This window comes from Corylus avellana, chromosome ca4, assembly GCF_901000735.1.
Source record: "Corylus avellana chromosome ca4, CavTom2PMs-1.0".
Lineage (NCBI taxonomy): Eukaryota > Viridiplantae > Streptophyta > Magnoliopsida > Fagales > Betulaceae > Corylus > Corylus avellana.
The window spans coordinates 12,698,041-12,713,472 of record NC_081544.1 but is presented as its reverse complement, the minus strand read 5'-3'; the positions used below and the strand labels follow the sequence as shown (position 1 = coordinate 12,713,472).

Sequence of the window (15,432 nt, the reverse complement as noted above, 5' to 3'; positions counted from 1 at the left end):
CATTTAAGTTTTGGGGTATGGGAACACATGTTGTCTACACACACTTTGTCCCAGTTTTATGTTATTTGTTTTGTTTGTTTGTTGTTTAGAAATTAAAAAATAAAAATAAAAAAAAATATTTATACATGTTCCTGTTTGCCTTAAAATTTTGGTTAATCTGAAAGAATTGTGGTTTGATTTCATCAGTGAGCTTAAAATTTTGAACACATGATCTGATGAAAGAATTTGTTAGTTTGGTTACTTGCTTGGGACAGTTGAGAAATCACATGTTTGATCTAATCACACAAGCACATTAGCACACAATTTGTGGGGTATGACAAGAAAATTTTGATGTGTGTGTTTTTATGTCTTGGGTGAAACTAGATGATTTATTTGATGGATACTTTGGCATATATATATGTGATATATATATATATATGATCATTGAGAAGCCTTTCACTGAGTAACTGGACCTCTTGCCTCAAAGCATTGAGTGTTCATATCAAAAGGTGGAAAATTTTGATTTCATTGATGTCATGGTTAGTTTGGTTTTGTAGCCTTTTTGACTCGAGTTAGTAGGTCCTTAGGAGTGTTTACACCTAATACCCTAACACCATCTGGTTTGGGAGTCATTGACTTAACACTCGTTACATGGGTTAATTAGAAAGCTTAAAGGAACCAAACATTGCACAATCTGACGAAAAAGGAAAAAAAGAAAAAAAGAAAAAAGAAATATGCCATTGTTGTTCATTCTAATAGGGATTTCAGTGAACTTTGAGATATGAAGACATTGCACATTGGAAATACTTGGAAGTCTCATAATTTTGTGCTAGTTCACTTTACACTATTTTCAAACTTGTGATGTTTTAGCATGTCCTTTGTAAGTAAATAAACTTTGAGATTTCAATTTATTGTGAAGATGGAGTTCATCTTTTTAAGCTTGCTAATGAATGAAAATCATGATCTTGAAGTGATGCTTTAATTTTTGAAATAACATGAATTGTGCATGATGTTTGTGGGTAACATTCTTGGAAAACCCTCACGAGACTCCACTCGTCCTCTAGGGAATTCCTAGAGGTTTAAAAGGTTTGTTGCATACGCTAAATGCAATCATACATCCCATGAAAGATGGATTTATCTTTTTGTTTTCAGTTTCCATTTAGTTTTAGTTTTGTATTGCTAAGGGACTAGCAATATGTAAGTTTGGGGGTGTGTTAAGTGCTAAAATATTCATATTTTTAGCACTTAACTTACATGTGTTAATCCTTTAGTTTTAGTTAATTTATGCAATTTTAGTTCTTTTATGCGTTTTCCTTGTTTTTGTAGGTCCTTGGAAGAAAAAGAAGCAATCTCAGGAGTTTTGGACTTAAAAGAGCTATTTTGGGAAAATTGGAGGCTCTGGTAGTGCAATTGATCGTAGGGGAACTGCGATCGAGCTCACTAAAGGCGAAGACCACGAGCGCAAGGAACCTGCGATTGAGCGCATAGCACAACAGGATCAATTGCAGTCCTGCGATCGATCGCACACGGGCTGCGATCGAGGGCACCCATTCGTGATGAACAAGTCAGCCGCTAGCCTTGATATGGAAAGTGCAATTTCTAGGGTTTTGTAACTTAGTGTGAACTAGGGCTCAAACCCTACGATTTTTAGGCTTTCTAGAGTATTTCTAAGGCTTATAAATAGACCCTGAAACCTGTAGAATAGACACACAATTTTCAAGGAGAAGAATTGGAGCTCTTCAAGTTCAAGTTTCGGGTTTATTCTTCTCCTTTCTATTTTATTTTATGAAGATGTTTAACATCAAACTTATGTGTAACTAATTTACTTAGTAGGGCTAGATTGAAGTCCTAGTTATGTTTAGTTAATATTCAATATTGGTGTCTTTGTGATGATCATGTTGTGATATTTAACTTGATTAATTCTTGCTTTCATGAATTCCTCATATGTGTGTACCTGATCAACATGTGCATGTGGTATGGACTAGTTGGTTAAATCAATTTAGATGACCGAGTCTTATGTTTAATAAAAGTAACAAAAGAAATCCACACCAGATTCTTGGGTTAATCAACATGGGAAACTGGGTGTATACACCCATTCCCTAGGCCTCATGTGTTTGTTGATTTCCATAGAATTATGCTTTCTTAAAGAACAACTTAGTATACACCATGCTAAATCCTTTAAGAAAAAAAAGAGTTAGAGTATACACCCATGTCTAACTCGTTGCTTAGGGAAATCTATAACTTAAGGAGTATACACTCATGCCCTTAAGTTGACAAACATTAGATATACATGACATGATCAAAACATCGGCATATTGTTATATTATCTAAATATAATTAGTGGTGGATGTTGTGCCAAATACTACCTAAATTAATAGATAATATTTAGTACGTTTTAACTCGTAAGTGCACAAGATCAAAACAATAGTATGGTGCAGCAAGTATGAGGTCGATTCCACGAGGAATGTGATTTTGTTTCGAATTAATTAAAATATCAAATTGTCACAGATTTGATATTAAGAAAAATAAAAAGATATAAAGATAAAGTAAAGGTAAAGGCAGGGCTTTGATATTCACCACTAATTATACTTAGATAATATAACAATATGCCAATGATCCAATCATGTTATGAATATTTAATGTTTGCCAACCTAAGGGTATGGGTGTCTACTCCTTAAGCTATTGATTTCCCTAAGCAACGAATTAGGCATGGGTGTCTACTATAATTTTTTTATTTCTTAAAGGATTTAGCATGGGTGTCTATTAAGTTGTTTTTTAAGAAAGTATAAATCTATGGAAATCGACAAACAGACGAGGCCTAGGGCATGGGTGTCTACTCCTGGTTCCCCACGTTGATTAACTCAAGAATCGCGGTGTGGATTAATTTTGTTACTTATGTTAAACCCAGGACCCGGTCATCCAAATTGATTTAACTAACTAGTCTATTCCACATGCATATAATGGCCAATCACATACATATGAGGAATTCATGAAAACAGGAATTAATCAAGTTAAATATCACAACATGATCATCACAAATGCGTCAATATTGAAATATTAAATAAGCATAATTAGGGCTTAAATCTAGCCCTCCTTAAGAGTTAGTTACACATAATTAGAATAAAAGTAAAAAGAAAAGGGAAAGAAAGAACCGAAAACCGCTCCTAGAAGTAGCCTCCAAATTCCTCTCCCCAAGTTATGCCTCTTCCAAGGATTTCCAAAATTGATTTAAATTGTGAGGCTTAGGGGTCTATTTATAGAGGTTAGGAGAGTCCTAGAAGCCCTAGTAATCCTAGGAAATTCGGAGTTTTAACTCCTAGTCCAACTAGGATAAAGAAAACCTAAGTCCAAATCGGAATAGGATTCTCCCAGAATTGCAGTCCTATCTTCCGGCCTGATTTTGGAATTGTAGCCCTCTGAATTTGGGAAATACTATTTCAGAATGATTTGTGTAATTTTGAGTTAGCTTTCCAATGCCGCTTGAATCACCTCAATCAGATATTTGAGCTAAAAGTTATGGTCAAAATACCGAGACATGTTCAGAATCCAATTTTGCATCCAATCTGATTTGACTTCAATTTGAGAAATTTCGAATTAATCCTTTTCTTTATTTGATTAAACTTAACCATGATTGGTTAAGCTTAACCATATCTTCTAGGTCTTCCCAATTTGCCCTTTAAGCTTGGAACTTTTCCAGAAACGCTTTCTTTTCTTTCAAAAACCTATAAAACAAAGAAAATACAAAAAGGAAGTAAAATAACATGAATTACCTAAACTAAAGGATTAAACATGTAAGTTAAGGGCCAAAAATATGAATATTTTAGCACTTAATAGTGGATATCAAAGTCCTACCTTTTTATTATTATCAAATCAAAATTCAATCTTTGTTTTGTTTTACTTTTGGAATTTATTTTAAACAAAATTTAGCAATCCTCGTGGGAATAACCCCATACTTGCATCATATACTACTATGTTGACCTCGTGCACTTGTGGGTAAAACATACAATTATTTGCCTATTAGTTTAGGTAGATATTTGTAACAACAGCCCTTGAAAACTCTTGCTCTGAGGCTCATTGATGAGCCCAAGGAAGCTGAGCAGCCCCTGCTCAAGAAAACCAAGGTGGCTAAGTCAACAGGACCTCACGACCCTGTTGAGGAGAGCAAACTAAAGGTTGCTCTCAACTCCTTGCTGCCTGAAGAAAGGGAGCCCGAAGCCTGTCATACATCCGACCAATGTGTATTAGTGGCCCTTTGTTGCTTCTCCATTATCAGCGGTTCCCCTAGCTGAACCCACCGTCGTTCCGACCTCGATCATTGCTATAGAGTCGGTTACTCCAGCCCACTCAGGTTCGAACATCAAATGCATCTTCGAGGAGGTTGAGATGGAGCTGGACTCGGATAGTTTGGTGGGGAACAAAGACGCGAGGCCTGAGCTTGTAGTTGCTGAGACGGGGGCGGTCGATGCTGTGGCTTTTGTGGCAAGGTCAGTCACGCCTGTGGTTGCCGAGGCATGTGATGAAGTGCATGTTGATGCTGTCTCTCAAGCACCTAGTCCTGCTAGTGCTCATGCTTTAACTACTCTTGATGCTTGGGTGTTTGAGGCCCATGGTGATACCGCTTCGAGCGATTTCAGGGTGAAACCCCCCGGCGTTGAATGGTCGATTGGCTATCCCCTTACCAAACTTGGGGGTGACCTCATAGGGAACCCCTTTTTGGCCTTAGTAGGTTTGATCCCCCACGAGCAATTGACTGGCAAGTGTGATCATACTGCTCAAGGCATGGCGGAGTCGTTCATTTACTAGCAACTTGTCGTAAGTATATGCTTTCTTTTAACTGTTTCGCAATATTTTGTGCATTCTAACTTTCCTCTTTGTTTCAAAGTATGATGAGGTTGTTATTCCTGTACTGCGACTTCAAAAAATTAATGCAGGGCTCGGCTGAGGAGTTCGATACCCTAAAGGTAAAGCTCGCAGAGTAAAAAAAAAAGCTGTCGGAGTCCGAAGCCGAGAATACAAGGCTGAGAGGAGTCATCTCTCAACAGGACAAGGAGCTGTTGGCTGTCGGTCAGCAACAATCTTTAATTCAAAATGAAGCAGCCGAGGCTGAAGCTGCTCAAACTGCACCAAATAAAAAGATCTTGGAGATGTCTGCTGAACTGGAGGCTCTTCGGGCTGAGAATGGTCGGCTCCGAGAAGAAAACTCCATAAAAAAAGAGGATCAGAACCAGCTCGAAGAGAGGCTCACTGAAGTTTTGAGACAGTCCAGAGAAGCCCAGGCCGAGACGAATATCCAGAGGGCGAAGGCTGAGGAGGCTTGCTCAGCTCGGATGGTGGCCAAGACGAGAAAGAAATTCTACACGGGGAAGCTTAAAAAAGCTGAGCTTCAATTGCAGAAAACTGACGATCGGGCCCGTAGTTACAAAAAGCAGTTGTCCTACGCCTTCTGGACTCGTGACAATGCTTGGCTGGATGGGATCAGCATCGGCTTCGAGACTTTCATATTCTGGGCTAATGATCCTTCTTGTTCCATGGACCTCGATGCTGTGGAAGCCGATGAGCTTCCTTTTACTTATGAGTCACTGGAACAGATCATAACACTTGGACAAGAGGAAATGCCTAATGCCAAAGGGATCTTCGAGTTCGGCTATACACCAGAGGATGAGAACAAGAACTCGGGCAATGATGATGCTGTGAAGTTCCATGGTCCAACGGATGCTCCTGTCAATGCTAAGGTCCCTGAGCCTGTTGACCCTAATGGGGAATAGCTTGTAAAACTTATCAGTTGTATATTTTTGTGAATATCAATGAAAAATTTTGTTTCATAATTTGTTCTTTTACTTCTTTGCAATGGATAATTGTTTATACAACCTCATTCTCATATGCAATTTTAGAAGATAACTTAAAAAAAGGTAATTAGTTTTGAACCAAACTTAAAGGTTCCCGATGCTTGCTTTGTAACTGCCTTTAAAGCAACTTAAAAGTTACTTGACTGAGTGATTGTGTGACCCCAGGGAATTGTCAAAGAACATCTTGTAGGAGTTTTAATCTATGTTCCCTGCTTCGGTCGGACCATTGAACATTCTTTGACGAAGGATTTTATGTTCGAAAATGGTTTTCTCCCACAAACATTACGTTGAGGGTTTCATGTCCGAAGGTTTTAGTTTAGAAGGTCCTTGGATGCTTCCTCCAAATCCCTTCGGGAAACATGTCTGAGGGGTTTAGTTGAGAAGGTCCTTGGACGCTTCCTCGAAATCCCTTCGGGAAACATGTCCGAGGGGTTTAGTTGAGAAGGTCCTTGGACGCTTCCTCGAAATCCCTTCGGGAAACATGTTCGAGGGGTTTAGTTTGGAAGGTCCTTGGATGCTTCCTCCAAATCCCTTCGAGAAACATGTCCGAGGGGTTTAGTTGGGAAGGTCCTTGGATGCTTCCTTCAAATCCCTTCGGGCTACCTCTTTGGCTGTTTTTTGTGAGTTATAGCCTCTTTGGCTGTATTTCTCAAAAGAGAATGAGTCATAGTCTCTTCAATTGTATTTCTCAAAAGAGAATGAGTTATAGTCTCTTCGACTGTATTTCCCAAAAGAGAATGAGTTATAGTCTCATCGACTGTATGCAATACTTTGAAAGTTATTGTAACTTTAAGAGATTTTTATTTACTGAAATTAAAATTACATAGAAAATAAATCTCCTTTGCGAAACTACAATAACTTAGACAAAGTATTTTTTAAGATGCTCGGCGTTCCATGGCTTGGGGAGTGGCTTTCCCTCGAGGTCTTCGAGGTAGTATGCTCCCGCTCTTCGGCATTCGATCAACTTGTAAGGTCCTTCCCAATTGGGAGCTAGCTTGCCCTCAATTGGATCTTTAGTAGCGATGGTGACTTTTCACAAGACCAAATCTCCAACTTTGAAGCTTCGATGCTTGACCCTCTTGTTCAAGTACCGAGCTACTCTCTCTTGGTATGCTGTCATGGTTACTTGGGCCTGGTCCCATTTCTCCTATAGCAAATCTAGATGTAGCTGGAGGCCTTCATCATTAGTCTCGGGCTGAAAAGTCTCTACTCAAAAACTGCTCGAGCCCACTTCGGCGGGGATGACCACCTCGGTCTCGAAAGCTAGGGCATAAGGAGTCTCTTCGGTCCGAGTTCTTTTAGTAGTTCGATATGCCCATAGCACCCCCGGAAGATCCTCAGCCCATTCTCCCTTATGATCACCAAGTTTTTTCTTCAAAAGTTTGAAGATTGTCTTGTTGGTGATTTCCACTTGCCCGTTAACCTGAGGATGCCTAGGAGACGAGAAGTAGTTTCTTATATGGAGCTTGGCACACCATTCTTGGAATGAATCGCAGTCAAATTACTTTCTATTGTCCGTGACGAATGCATGTGGAATGCCATAGCAGCAAATGACATTCTTCCGAAGGGACCGTTCTATGCTCTTAGCTGTTATATTTACTAGAGCCTCCACTTCTGCCCACTTCGTGAAATAATCCATAGCTACCACTGCAAACCAAACACCCCCTTTTCATGAGGTAACGTTCCCACTATATCTACCCCTCATTGTGAGAAGGGCCATGGTGGGGAGACTGAGCTTAACTCCTCGCGGGGTTGCTTGGTAATGTTAGCTAAACGTTGGCACTTGTCACAATTTCTGACCGTCTCCACCGAGTCTCGAGTCATGTTAGGCCAATAAAAACCTGCTCAGACTGCCTTATGTGCTTGCATTCTCACGCCTGAATGACTCCCACAGATACCTTCATGAATCTCGCAAAGGATGTAATCACCTTCTTCTTTGGAGACATACTTTAGAAGTGGTAACATGAAACCTCGTTTGTATAAGGTTCCATTTACCATGGTAAATCTAGCAGCTTTTTTCCTTAGTTGGATTGCCTTCTTCTTTTCTGACGGGAGAGTTCCTTTTTCCAGATATTCTACCACCTCCTTTTGCCACTCAGGCACTACCTCTGCTGTCAAGACCGAGATCACCTCAATTATGGCAGGTTGTAATAGAATTTGAACTAGTTCTTCAGATTCTCCCACGTGTTCAGTTGTCGATGCTATCCGAACGAGATGATCCGCCCTTTCATTCTCTTCCCATGGGATTTTTACAATGTAGAATTTTTTAAAAGAATTCTACATATCCTATACTTTGGACAAGTACAGTTTCATCTTGTCTCCCTTGGCTTCGAACTCCCCTTGGATATGTCTGACAATCACTTGAGAGTCACTTCGTAATTCGATGAATTCAACTCCCATTTCTCGGGCTAAGCCAAGTCCAGCTAGTACTGCTTCGTACTTAGCTTTGTTGTTGGTAGTCCTAAATTCCAGCATTAGGGAACTACGCAACTCTTCACCTTCTGGGGTGATTAGTACCACCCCAGCTCCGCCATGCTTTTTTGTGGATGACCAATCCACATAAACTACCCAAGTCTCGTCCCTCGGCCATTGTTCCGCATCTGGCAGATTAGTAAATTCTGCCAGAAACTCCACCAATGCTTGACCTTTGATGGAGTTCCGAGGGAGGAATTCGATGTCAAACTCTCCAAGTTCAATTGCCCAGTTAGCCAACCTACTGGACAAATCTAGCTTGCGAAGCACCTTTTTGAGTGGGTATTCGGTGAGAACCCTTATTGTGTGAGCTTGGAAGTACGGTAGAAGTTTCCTTGATGCAATAGTAAGAGCAAAGGCGAGCTTTTCCATTTGGGGGTATCTTTCCTCGGCTCCTCTCAATGGTTGGCTGATGAAGTATCCAAGCTTCTGCACCCCCTCCACTTCTCGTATAAAAGCAGCACTTACCACCGTTGGAGAGACGGCTAAGTACAAATACAATGCTTCTCTAGGGACTGTTCGACTCAATAGAGGTGGGCTGACCAAATACTTCTTCAGCTTCTCAAAGCTTCTTCACACTCCTCAGACCATTCAAATACCTTCCTCAAGATTTTGAAGAACGGTAGACACTTGTCGGTTGACGGAGATATAAACCAGTTGAGTGCTGCGATCCTACCTGTCAATTGTTGGAGCTGCTTCGTATTCTTTGGGGACTGCGTATCCAAGACTGCCTAGATCTTTTTTGGATTGGCTTCAATCCCTCGGTTCGACACCATATAGGCGAGGAATTTCCTAGAGGAAACTCCAAATGCACGCACACTTTGCAGGATTCAGCTTCATTTCGTACTTCTTCAATGTTTCGAACGTTTCGTACAAGTCACATGTATGGTTCTGTGGTAACACGCTTTTGACTAGCATGTCATCCACATAAACTTTCATGTTCCACCCGATCTACTCTCGTAAGATCTTGTTAACCAGTCTATGGTATGAAGCCCCTGCATTTTTCAAACCGAAGGGCATGACCTTATAATAGTATAGGCCTCAGTCTATGATAAATGCAATCTTCTCCCTATCTTTTGGATGCATATAGATCTGGTTGTAACTAGAGAAAGCATCCACGAAGCTGAGCAAGCCATATCCAGATGTTGAATCTACCAACGTATCAATGTGGGGTAGGGGAAAGCTGTCTTTTGGACAAGCTTTGTTGAGGTTGGTGAAGTCTACACACATCCTCCATTTCCCATTGGATTTCTTGATCAATACTACATTGGTCAGCCAATCAGAATAGTGTACTTCTTCAATGAACTGAGCTCTGAGCAACTTCTCCACCTCTTCGGCTATTGCCATATTTCGTTCTGTAGCGAATTTTCTTCTCTTTTGCTTCACCGGTTTCATGCTTAGATCCACATTGAGTTGGTGGAGTATGTCTTTAGGGCTAATGCCTGGCATGTCTTCGTGTGCCCATGCAAACACTTCTAGATTCTTTCTTAGAAAGGTAACGAGGCCTTCCTGGACCTCCGAGGCGAGTTGGGATACAATCTTCACTACTTTGTTGTCCGCTACAACCACGTCTTCTAGCGACTCGGCAGGCTTGCCATTCGGTTCACCCTCCTTTTTGCTCCCACAGTGCCAACCGTTTGCGGCTTCTGAAGGCTTCTTCAAAGAAGTGATGTAACACTTCCTTGCTGCACTCTGGTCTTCTTTGACTTCTTTGACTCCCTCTTCAGTCCGAAACTTTATCTTTAGGTGGTAGGTTGAAGTTGCAGCTTCCAACTTATTCAAGGCTGGCCGGCCAATTATTGCGTTGTAAGCAGATGGTCGGTTGACCACCAAGAAATCTACCATAGTAGTTGATTGTCTGGGGGCTGTTCCTGCTGTTACAGGGAGAGAGATAAGCCCGATGGGTTGGACTTGTTCTCCTGAAAATCCGACCAAGGGAAAACCAAACGACTTGATCCTATCATGATCAATGCCCATTTGTTTGAAAACTGGCCAATAGAGGATGTTAGTCGAGCTTCCATTGTCCACTAAGATTCGATGGAGCAGATGGTTAGCCACTGTCACCGTCACCACCAATGTGTCATCATGGGGCATCATCACCCCTTTTGCATCTTCTTCAGAGAATGATAGGACCATGGAATCTCGCTTTGGGGCCTTGGAAGGCCTTCCAAGAAAGATAACCTCTTTGGTCTACACCCTTCTTGTGTGGGCCTTCCTGGCCGCGTTAGACTCTCCTCCGCCAGTTATTCCCCCAGAGATGGTAAGGATTTCTCCCACTACATCTTGATTCCGAAGTGAAGGATGCACATCCCAATTGTTCCTCGGTTCGGCCTGCCGATTATGCATCGGTTCAGCATACCGATCATCTCTCGAACCGTTATCTTGCCTCTGCCTCTGATCTCAGCCTTTTATAGCTTCTCTGTTTCCCTCAAGTAACAAGGGCTGCTGAGGATTCCTTCCCCTATTCCTCTCGCCTGCCAGGAACCTCACTAGTCTTCATTCTTGATCAAAGCTTCTATCTCTTGGCGCAAAGATGCACACTCCTTGGTCAGTTGGCCTACTTCGTTGTGATAATGGCAAAACTTGGTCTGGTCTCAATTTGACAGGTGACCTTTCCGTTTTGTTGGCCATCTGAAGGCAGGATCTCTTCTGATCTCCATTAACACCTCCGTCATACTAGTGTTCAACGGGGTGAACTTACTGAGTTTTCACTGAGGGTCAGTCCTCGGTTTGAGTGTCTTCTTGGCCTGCTGCATTGAGTTTTTTTCTTTCTTTTTCCCGAAGCTTGCTGGTACTACCTTTGTGCTACTCCCAGCTTGTTGAGTAGCCTTTTCTTGGGACTTCATCAAGGCCCCAACAGTCTCTTCTTGATTGATGTACTCTTCTGCTATTCAGAAACTAACGAAGAGTCACCAATGTAGACTTCTTTGCTAGTTCGGCCATCAGTGGACCCTCGGCTCTTACCCCATGCATTAGAGCATCAAGTATTGTTTGTTCACTCGGGCTCTCTACTGTCAACTTCTCCTTGTTGAACTTGACTATGAAGTCCTTCAAAGACTCATCCTTCCCCTGAATAAGAGAAAGCAGGTAAGTTGGATTCTTCTTCCTCTTTTGGGTGGCTAAGAATTGGCTTAGAAAAAGGCACCCCAAGGATTTGAAGTTATCCACAGATTCGATAGGGAGTCTTGCAAACCATTCTTTGGCTACTCCAGCCAAGGTTAATGGAAACGCCCGGCATGAGATCTCATCTGGGGTTTCGTGGAGGATGAAATATGCCCGAAGACTCTCCATATGCTCCATAGGGTCTCAATTGCCATCATATTTATCTATATGAGGCATCTTGAACTTGTCAGGCAATGGGAAGTTCATAACTCGATCCTTGAAAGGTAGGTTGGTGTTTTCCATGAGCTCTTCCGCCATTAACCCGTTTTCCCTATTGGCCATCTTATTAGCTATCTCTGCATACTTTCTTTTCAAATCTCCCAACTCAGCATTTACATCGGCCTCATTACGGCGTGTGTGATGAGATCTCTCACGATGAGATCAGTCACGGTGAGATCTCTCATAATGAGGCCTTTCACGGTGAGGTCTCTTGAGATGAGACCTCTCGGCATGAGATCTCTCGTGATGACCTTCGTTTTGGACTGTGGTATGACGGCTGCCATGAACTAAACTTGCACTACCTTCCTGATCATGGTTCCGATTCTGGTTGGGATCCTGGACCTTTTGCCTTGGAGAATGAGTTCACGCCTCTCCCTTTCACTCCTTTCTTCACGCTCCTTCTCGCGCCTCTCTTCACCCTCATGATCCCTTTGTCCATTACGGCCCTCAGCAACCGTGAGCTTGGTGACAAGATCTTCGTTCTGATTCTTCAGTGCGTCCATGGAGGCAGTCATCTGCTTCATAAACTCGGTAAGGTTTGGAGCCGTTGCAGTTGCACCGGGCATCCTGACTTGACCTTCCGGCAGAGGATGTGTTGCACATGTCTACACCATTTCGGATTGATGTAAAGAACTGATGAAAATCGTTCCCACAGACGGCGCCAAACTGTTGATGCACAATTTTCCGAAGAGGAAGATGGCACACCCTTCGAGTGATGTCGCAGTGTTTGAGGATGCATCGGGCCTTCACACAAGAGCAAACAATAGGATTAGAGTCCCGGTGGTGTTCCGATGGAGATACTCCGATGCCTAAGTCAGTGATCTGAGAGCGTATACAAGCAACAAGAAAGCTAAAAGGCAATGGTTGCAATTACCTTAGTGTTGAGGGTGACTGCCTTTTATAGGCATGAAATGGAGTTTGATTCCCCGTACGTCTCAGATCCCTTATCCTTCAATATCTATCATGCAGTTATTTGAGAAGGATAGGATTTGTTAGCCAGTTCGTGTTCTTAGTGGCCTAAGATTGTGGAATAAGTGACATGGCTTCCGTTTGACGTTAGATGAGGATGCCCAAGTAGTCCTCTGTCAGACGTGTACAGCTTAGGTGCTGACAGCTAATATGCATCCTGATGAGTGTAGATAACCTTTTGAATTTGAATGATAGCCCATCCCGTTTGTATAGGTATAGTTGATATGTTGATAGCTAGTCTATGCTGTAGATAGCCTTATCAAATGTAGGATAAAATCACCTGATTTAAATAGAATATAGATATATTCTTATTGCGGAATGACCGACCTACTCTTCGGTTCTTCACTATTTCGGCCCATGAGTTGAGTGTCGGACTAGGCGTCCGAGACCTCATCGGGCTAATCTATCCGAGGCCTTGTCGGGCTAATATGTCCGAGGTAGGTTTTTTACTTTAAAGTTGTTTTGATCCATTTCACTAAGTTAAACCAATCATACTAATGGGCCTACACAACTCTAAACTCATCTATCAAGTCTAGGCCTAAGAGCTACTTTAGCCTAGAATCAGGGTCGTTACAATTTTATTATTAATATTCTTGCACACAAAAAGACCACATCAATTTTTGGCGCCATCGGCGAGGACTGCTAAACAGTTGCGTTGTTAAGTTTTAAGGGTTGAATTTAACTTAATTTTTTTTCTTTATTTTATTTTTATTCCTTTTCCTTTTCTAATCCTGTTTTTTGTTTTGTTGTTTCATTATATATTATTTTTTATTTCAAGTCCGGAGTGTCACATAACATGTCTGCACAGTACACTCGAGCACACCTTAACTGAGCTCGAACACACCTGCATCAATATGCTCGAGCATACATTCCCTAAGCTCGGGCACACCTACCAAGGACAGCAAAGAAACAACAGTTTGTCTCCAAAGCTACATCTTCGGGCCATTTGTGAGTTTTTTATTTTGTTTTTTGTTTTCATTTATTTTTGCTTATTTATTTATTTGTTTCTTTTAGCTTAGTGCATGTTAGGTTGCCGCTCTTTATGTTTGCCATTAATTTCTAGCGACTTGACATTGAAGGCACTGTTAGACAACTTAGAACCGAAAGGAGCTCTAATTTGCTAAGAGAGCCTGACACTGAAACCGTGGCTAAGGGAGAACAACCTATTGCACTGAGAGATCACTATCTCCCTACTACTTACACTTCTCCCTCATGTATCCAGCTGCCAGGCCTCACGATAGCTCACTATGAAATTAAGCCCATCACTATTCAAAGTTTGGCATCCTTTATAGGGCTTAACAATGAAAATCCATATGAGCTCCTCGATGAATTCCTGGAAAAATGATCTACCATTAAGTTGCAAGGGTTCATCGAGGACGCTCTAAGGATGTGTCTCTTTCCCTTTGCTCTCAAAGGCAGAGCCAAACATTGGTTTAATTCCTTAGAACCCAACTTCATCACTTCTTGGGCTTAGATGCAACAAGAGTTCCTAAAGTACTTCCCCATAAAAAAAGACCAATGCTATTTAGAGAGCTATCGTTAGTTTCTCCCAATATGAGGGCGAACAATTTCATGAGACTTGGGAGAGACTTAGAGACCATCTTAGGTCGTGCTTGCACCACGTTGTCTTGAAAATGGCAGCTGGTGCAATGTTTCTATGATGGCTTGACTGAGCCTCATAGACAAACTGTGCATGCCTCGTGTGGGGGAACTTTTATGATGAAAAATGAGACTGACACATAGACCTTGTTTGATAACCTAAGTAATAATTTTATACAACATGCTTCAACTATGTTAGGTTTAGGTTTGCCTAATTCAATGAAAAAAAATATTATATTTAGTTTGGTGTTTAAAACCATGGGAAAAAGAAGTTAGTTTTTTGGTGTTTGTAAGGCTTCTCTGTTTTCTCGTTAGGAAGCATGTCATCACGGGCTTGTGACGGCACTTGTAGAATTCCTCTCTGGTTTTTCGTCACGAACCACATCAAGACAGGCTTGTAACGGCACTTGAGATAAACCTTACTATTTTCCCATCAGCTGCTTCGTCAGGACAAACTTGTAACGAAACTAAAGTTACTATTTTCTCATCAGCTGGATTGTCAGGATAGAATACATGACGCAAATCAAGAAGAAGCTCCCTGGTATCTCGTCAGATGCTCCGTCAGGACGGACTCGTGATGAGGATAAGATCTTTTGTTCTTCCAGTCATGACAGCACTCCTTTCCAGTTAAAAGTGGACATTTATTCATGTTTTAAACCAATTTTGAAAAACGACATAGTTTTACACATAAACCATTTTTTAATCCATATTATGCGCCCTAAAATGACGTCGTTTTGCAAGTATATATATTCCTCTCTTTCACTCTAACCCTAAACCTAAGAAATTGTTGTGCGTCGTCTCTATCTCTCTCGCTCATCTCTGTCTCTCTCACAACCTTGCTTGTCGCCATCGGCCTTCCTCTCTCTCTTTCTCGTCTCTCGTCTCTCGTTCGCTCACTGCTCTGCATCACCTAAGCTATTCTCATTCTCACATCGTCTCTGTCTCTATCTCATTGCATCTCTGTCTTTGTCTCTGTTTTAGGTAGTCTTGACAAAGCTATTTCAGGGAAGAACTCAAGATAGAGAAATTAATTTATAGAAATTAATTTGGTTGAGTTGGCTTTGTTTGGATTAATTGGTAAAATCTTTGTCTCTGTTTTGGGTTGGATTTGTTTGGATTAACTGGTAAAATCTCTGTCTCTGTTTCAGGTTGGATTTGTTTGGATTAGGTGGTAAAATCTTTGTCT

At 41.5% G+C, this 15,432-nt stretch overlaps 2 protein-coding genes across 2 annotated transcripts; both read right to left on the bottom strand.

Moving 5' to 3' along the window:
* Positions 1–9,338: 9,338 nt before the first annotated feature.
* LOC132178074 (uncharacterized) lies at positions 9,339–10,433 on the bottom strand. The gene has a single exon (XM_059590535.1). The coding sequence runs from the start codon at positions 10,431–10,433 to the stop codon at positions 9,339–9,341; it is 1,095 nt and encodes a 364-aa protein (XP_059446518.1).
* A 762-nt stretch (positions 10,434–11,195) lies between these two features.
* Positions 11,196–11,597, bottom strand: LOC132178073 (uncharacterized). The gene has a single exon (XM_059590534.1). It carries the CDS (start codon positions 11,595–11,597, stop codon positions 11,196–11,198), a length of 402 nt encoding a protein of 133 aa, XP_059446517.1.
* Between the last annotated feature and the right edge of the window lie 3,835 nt (positions 11,598–15,432).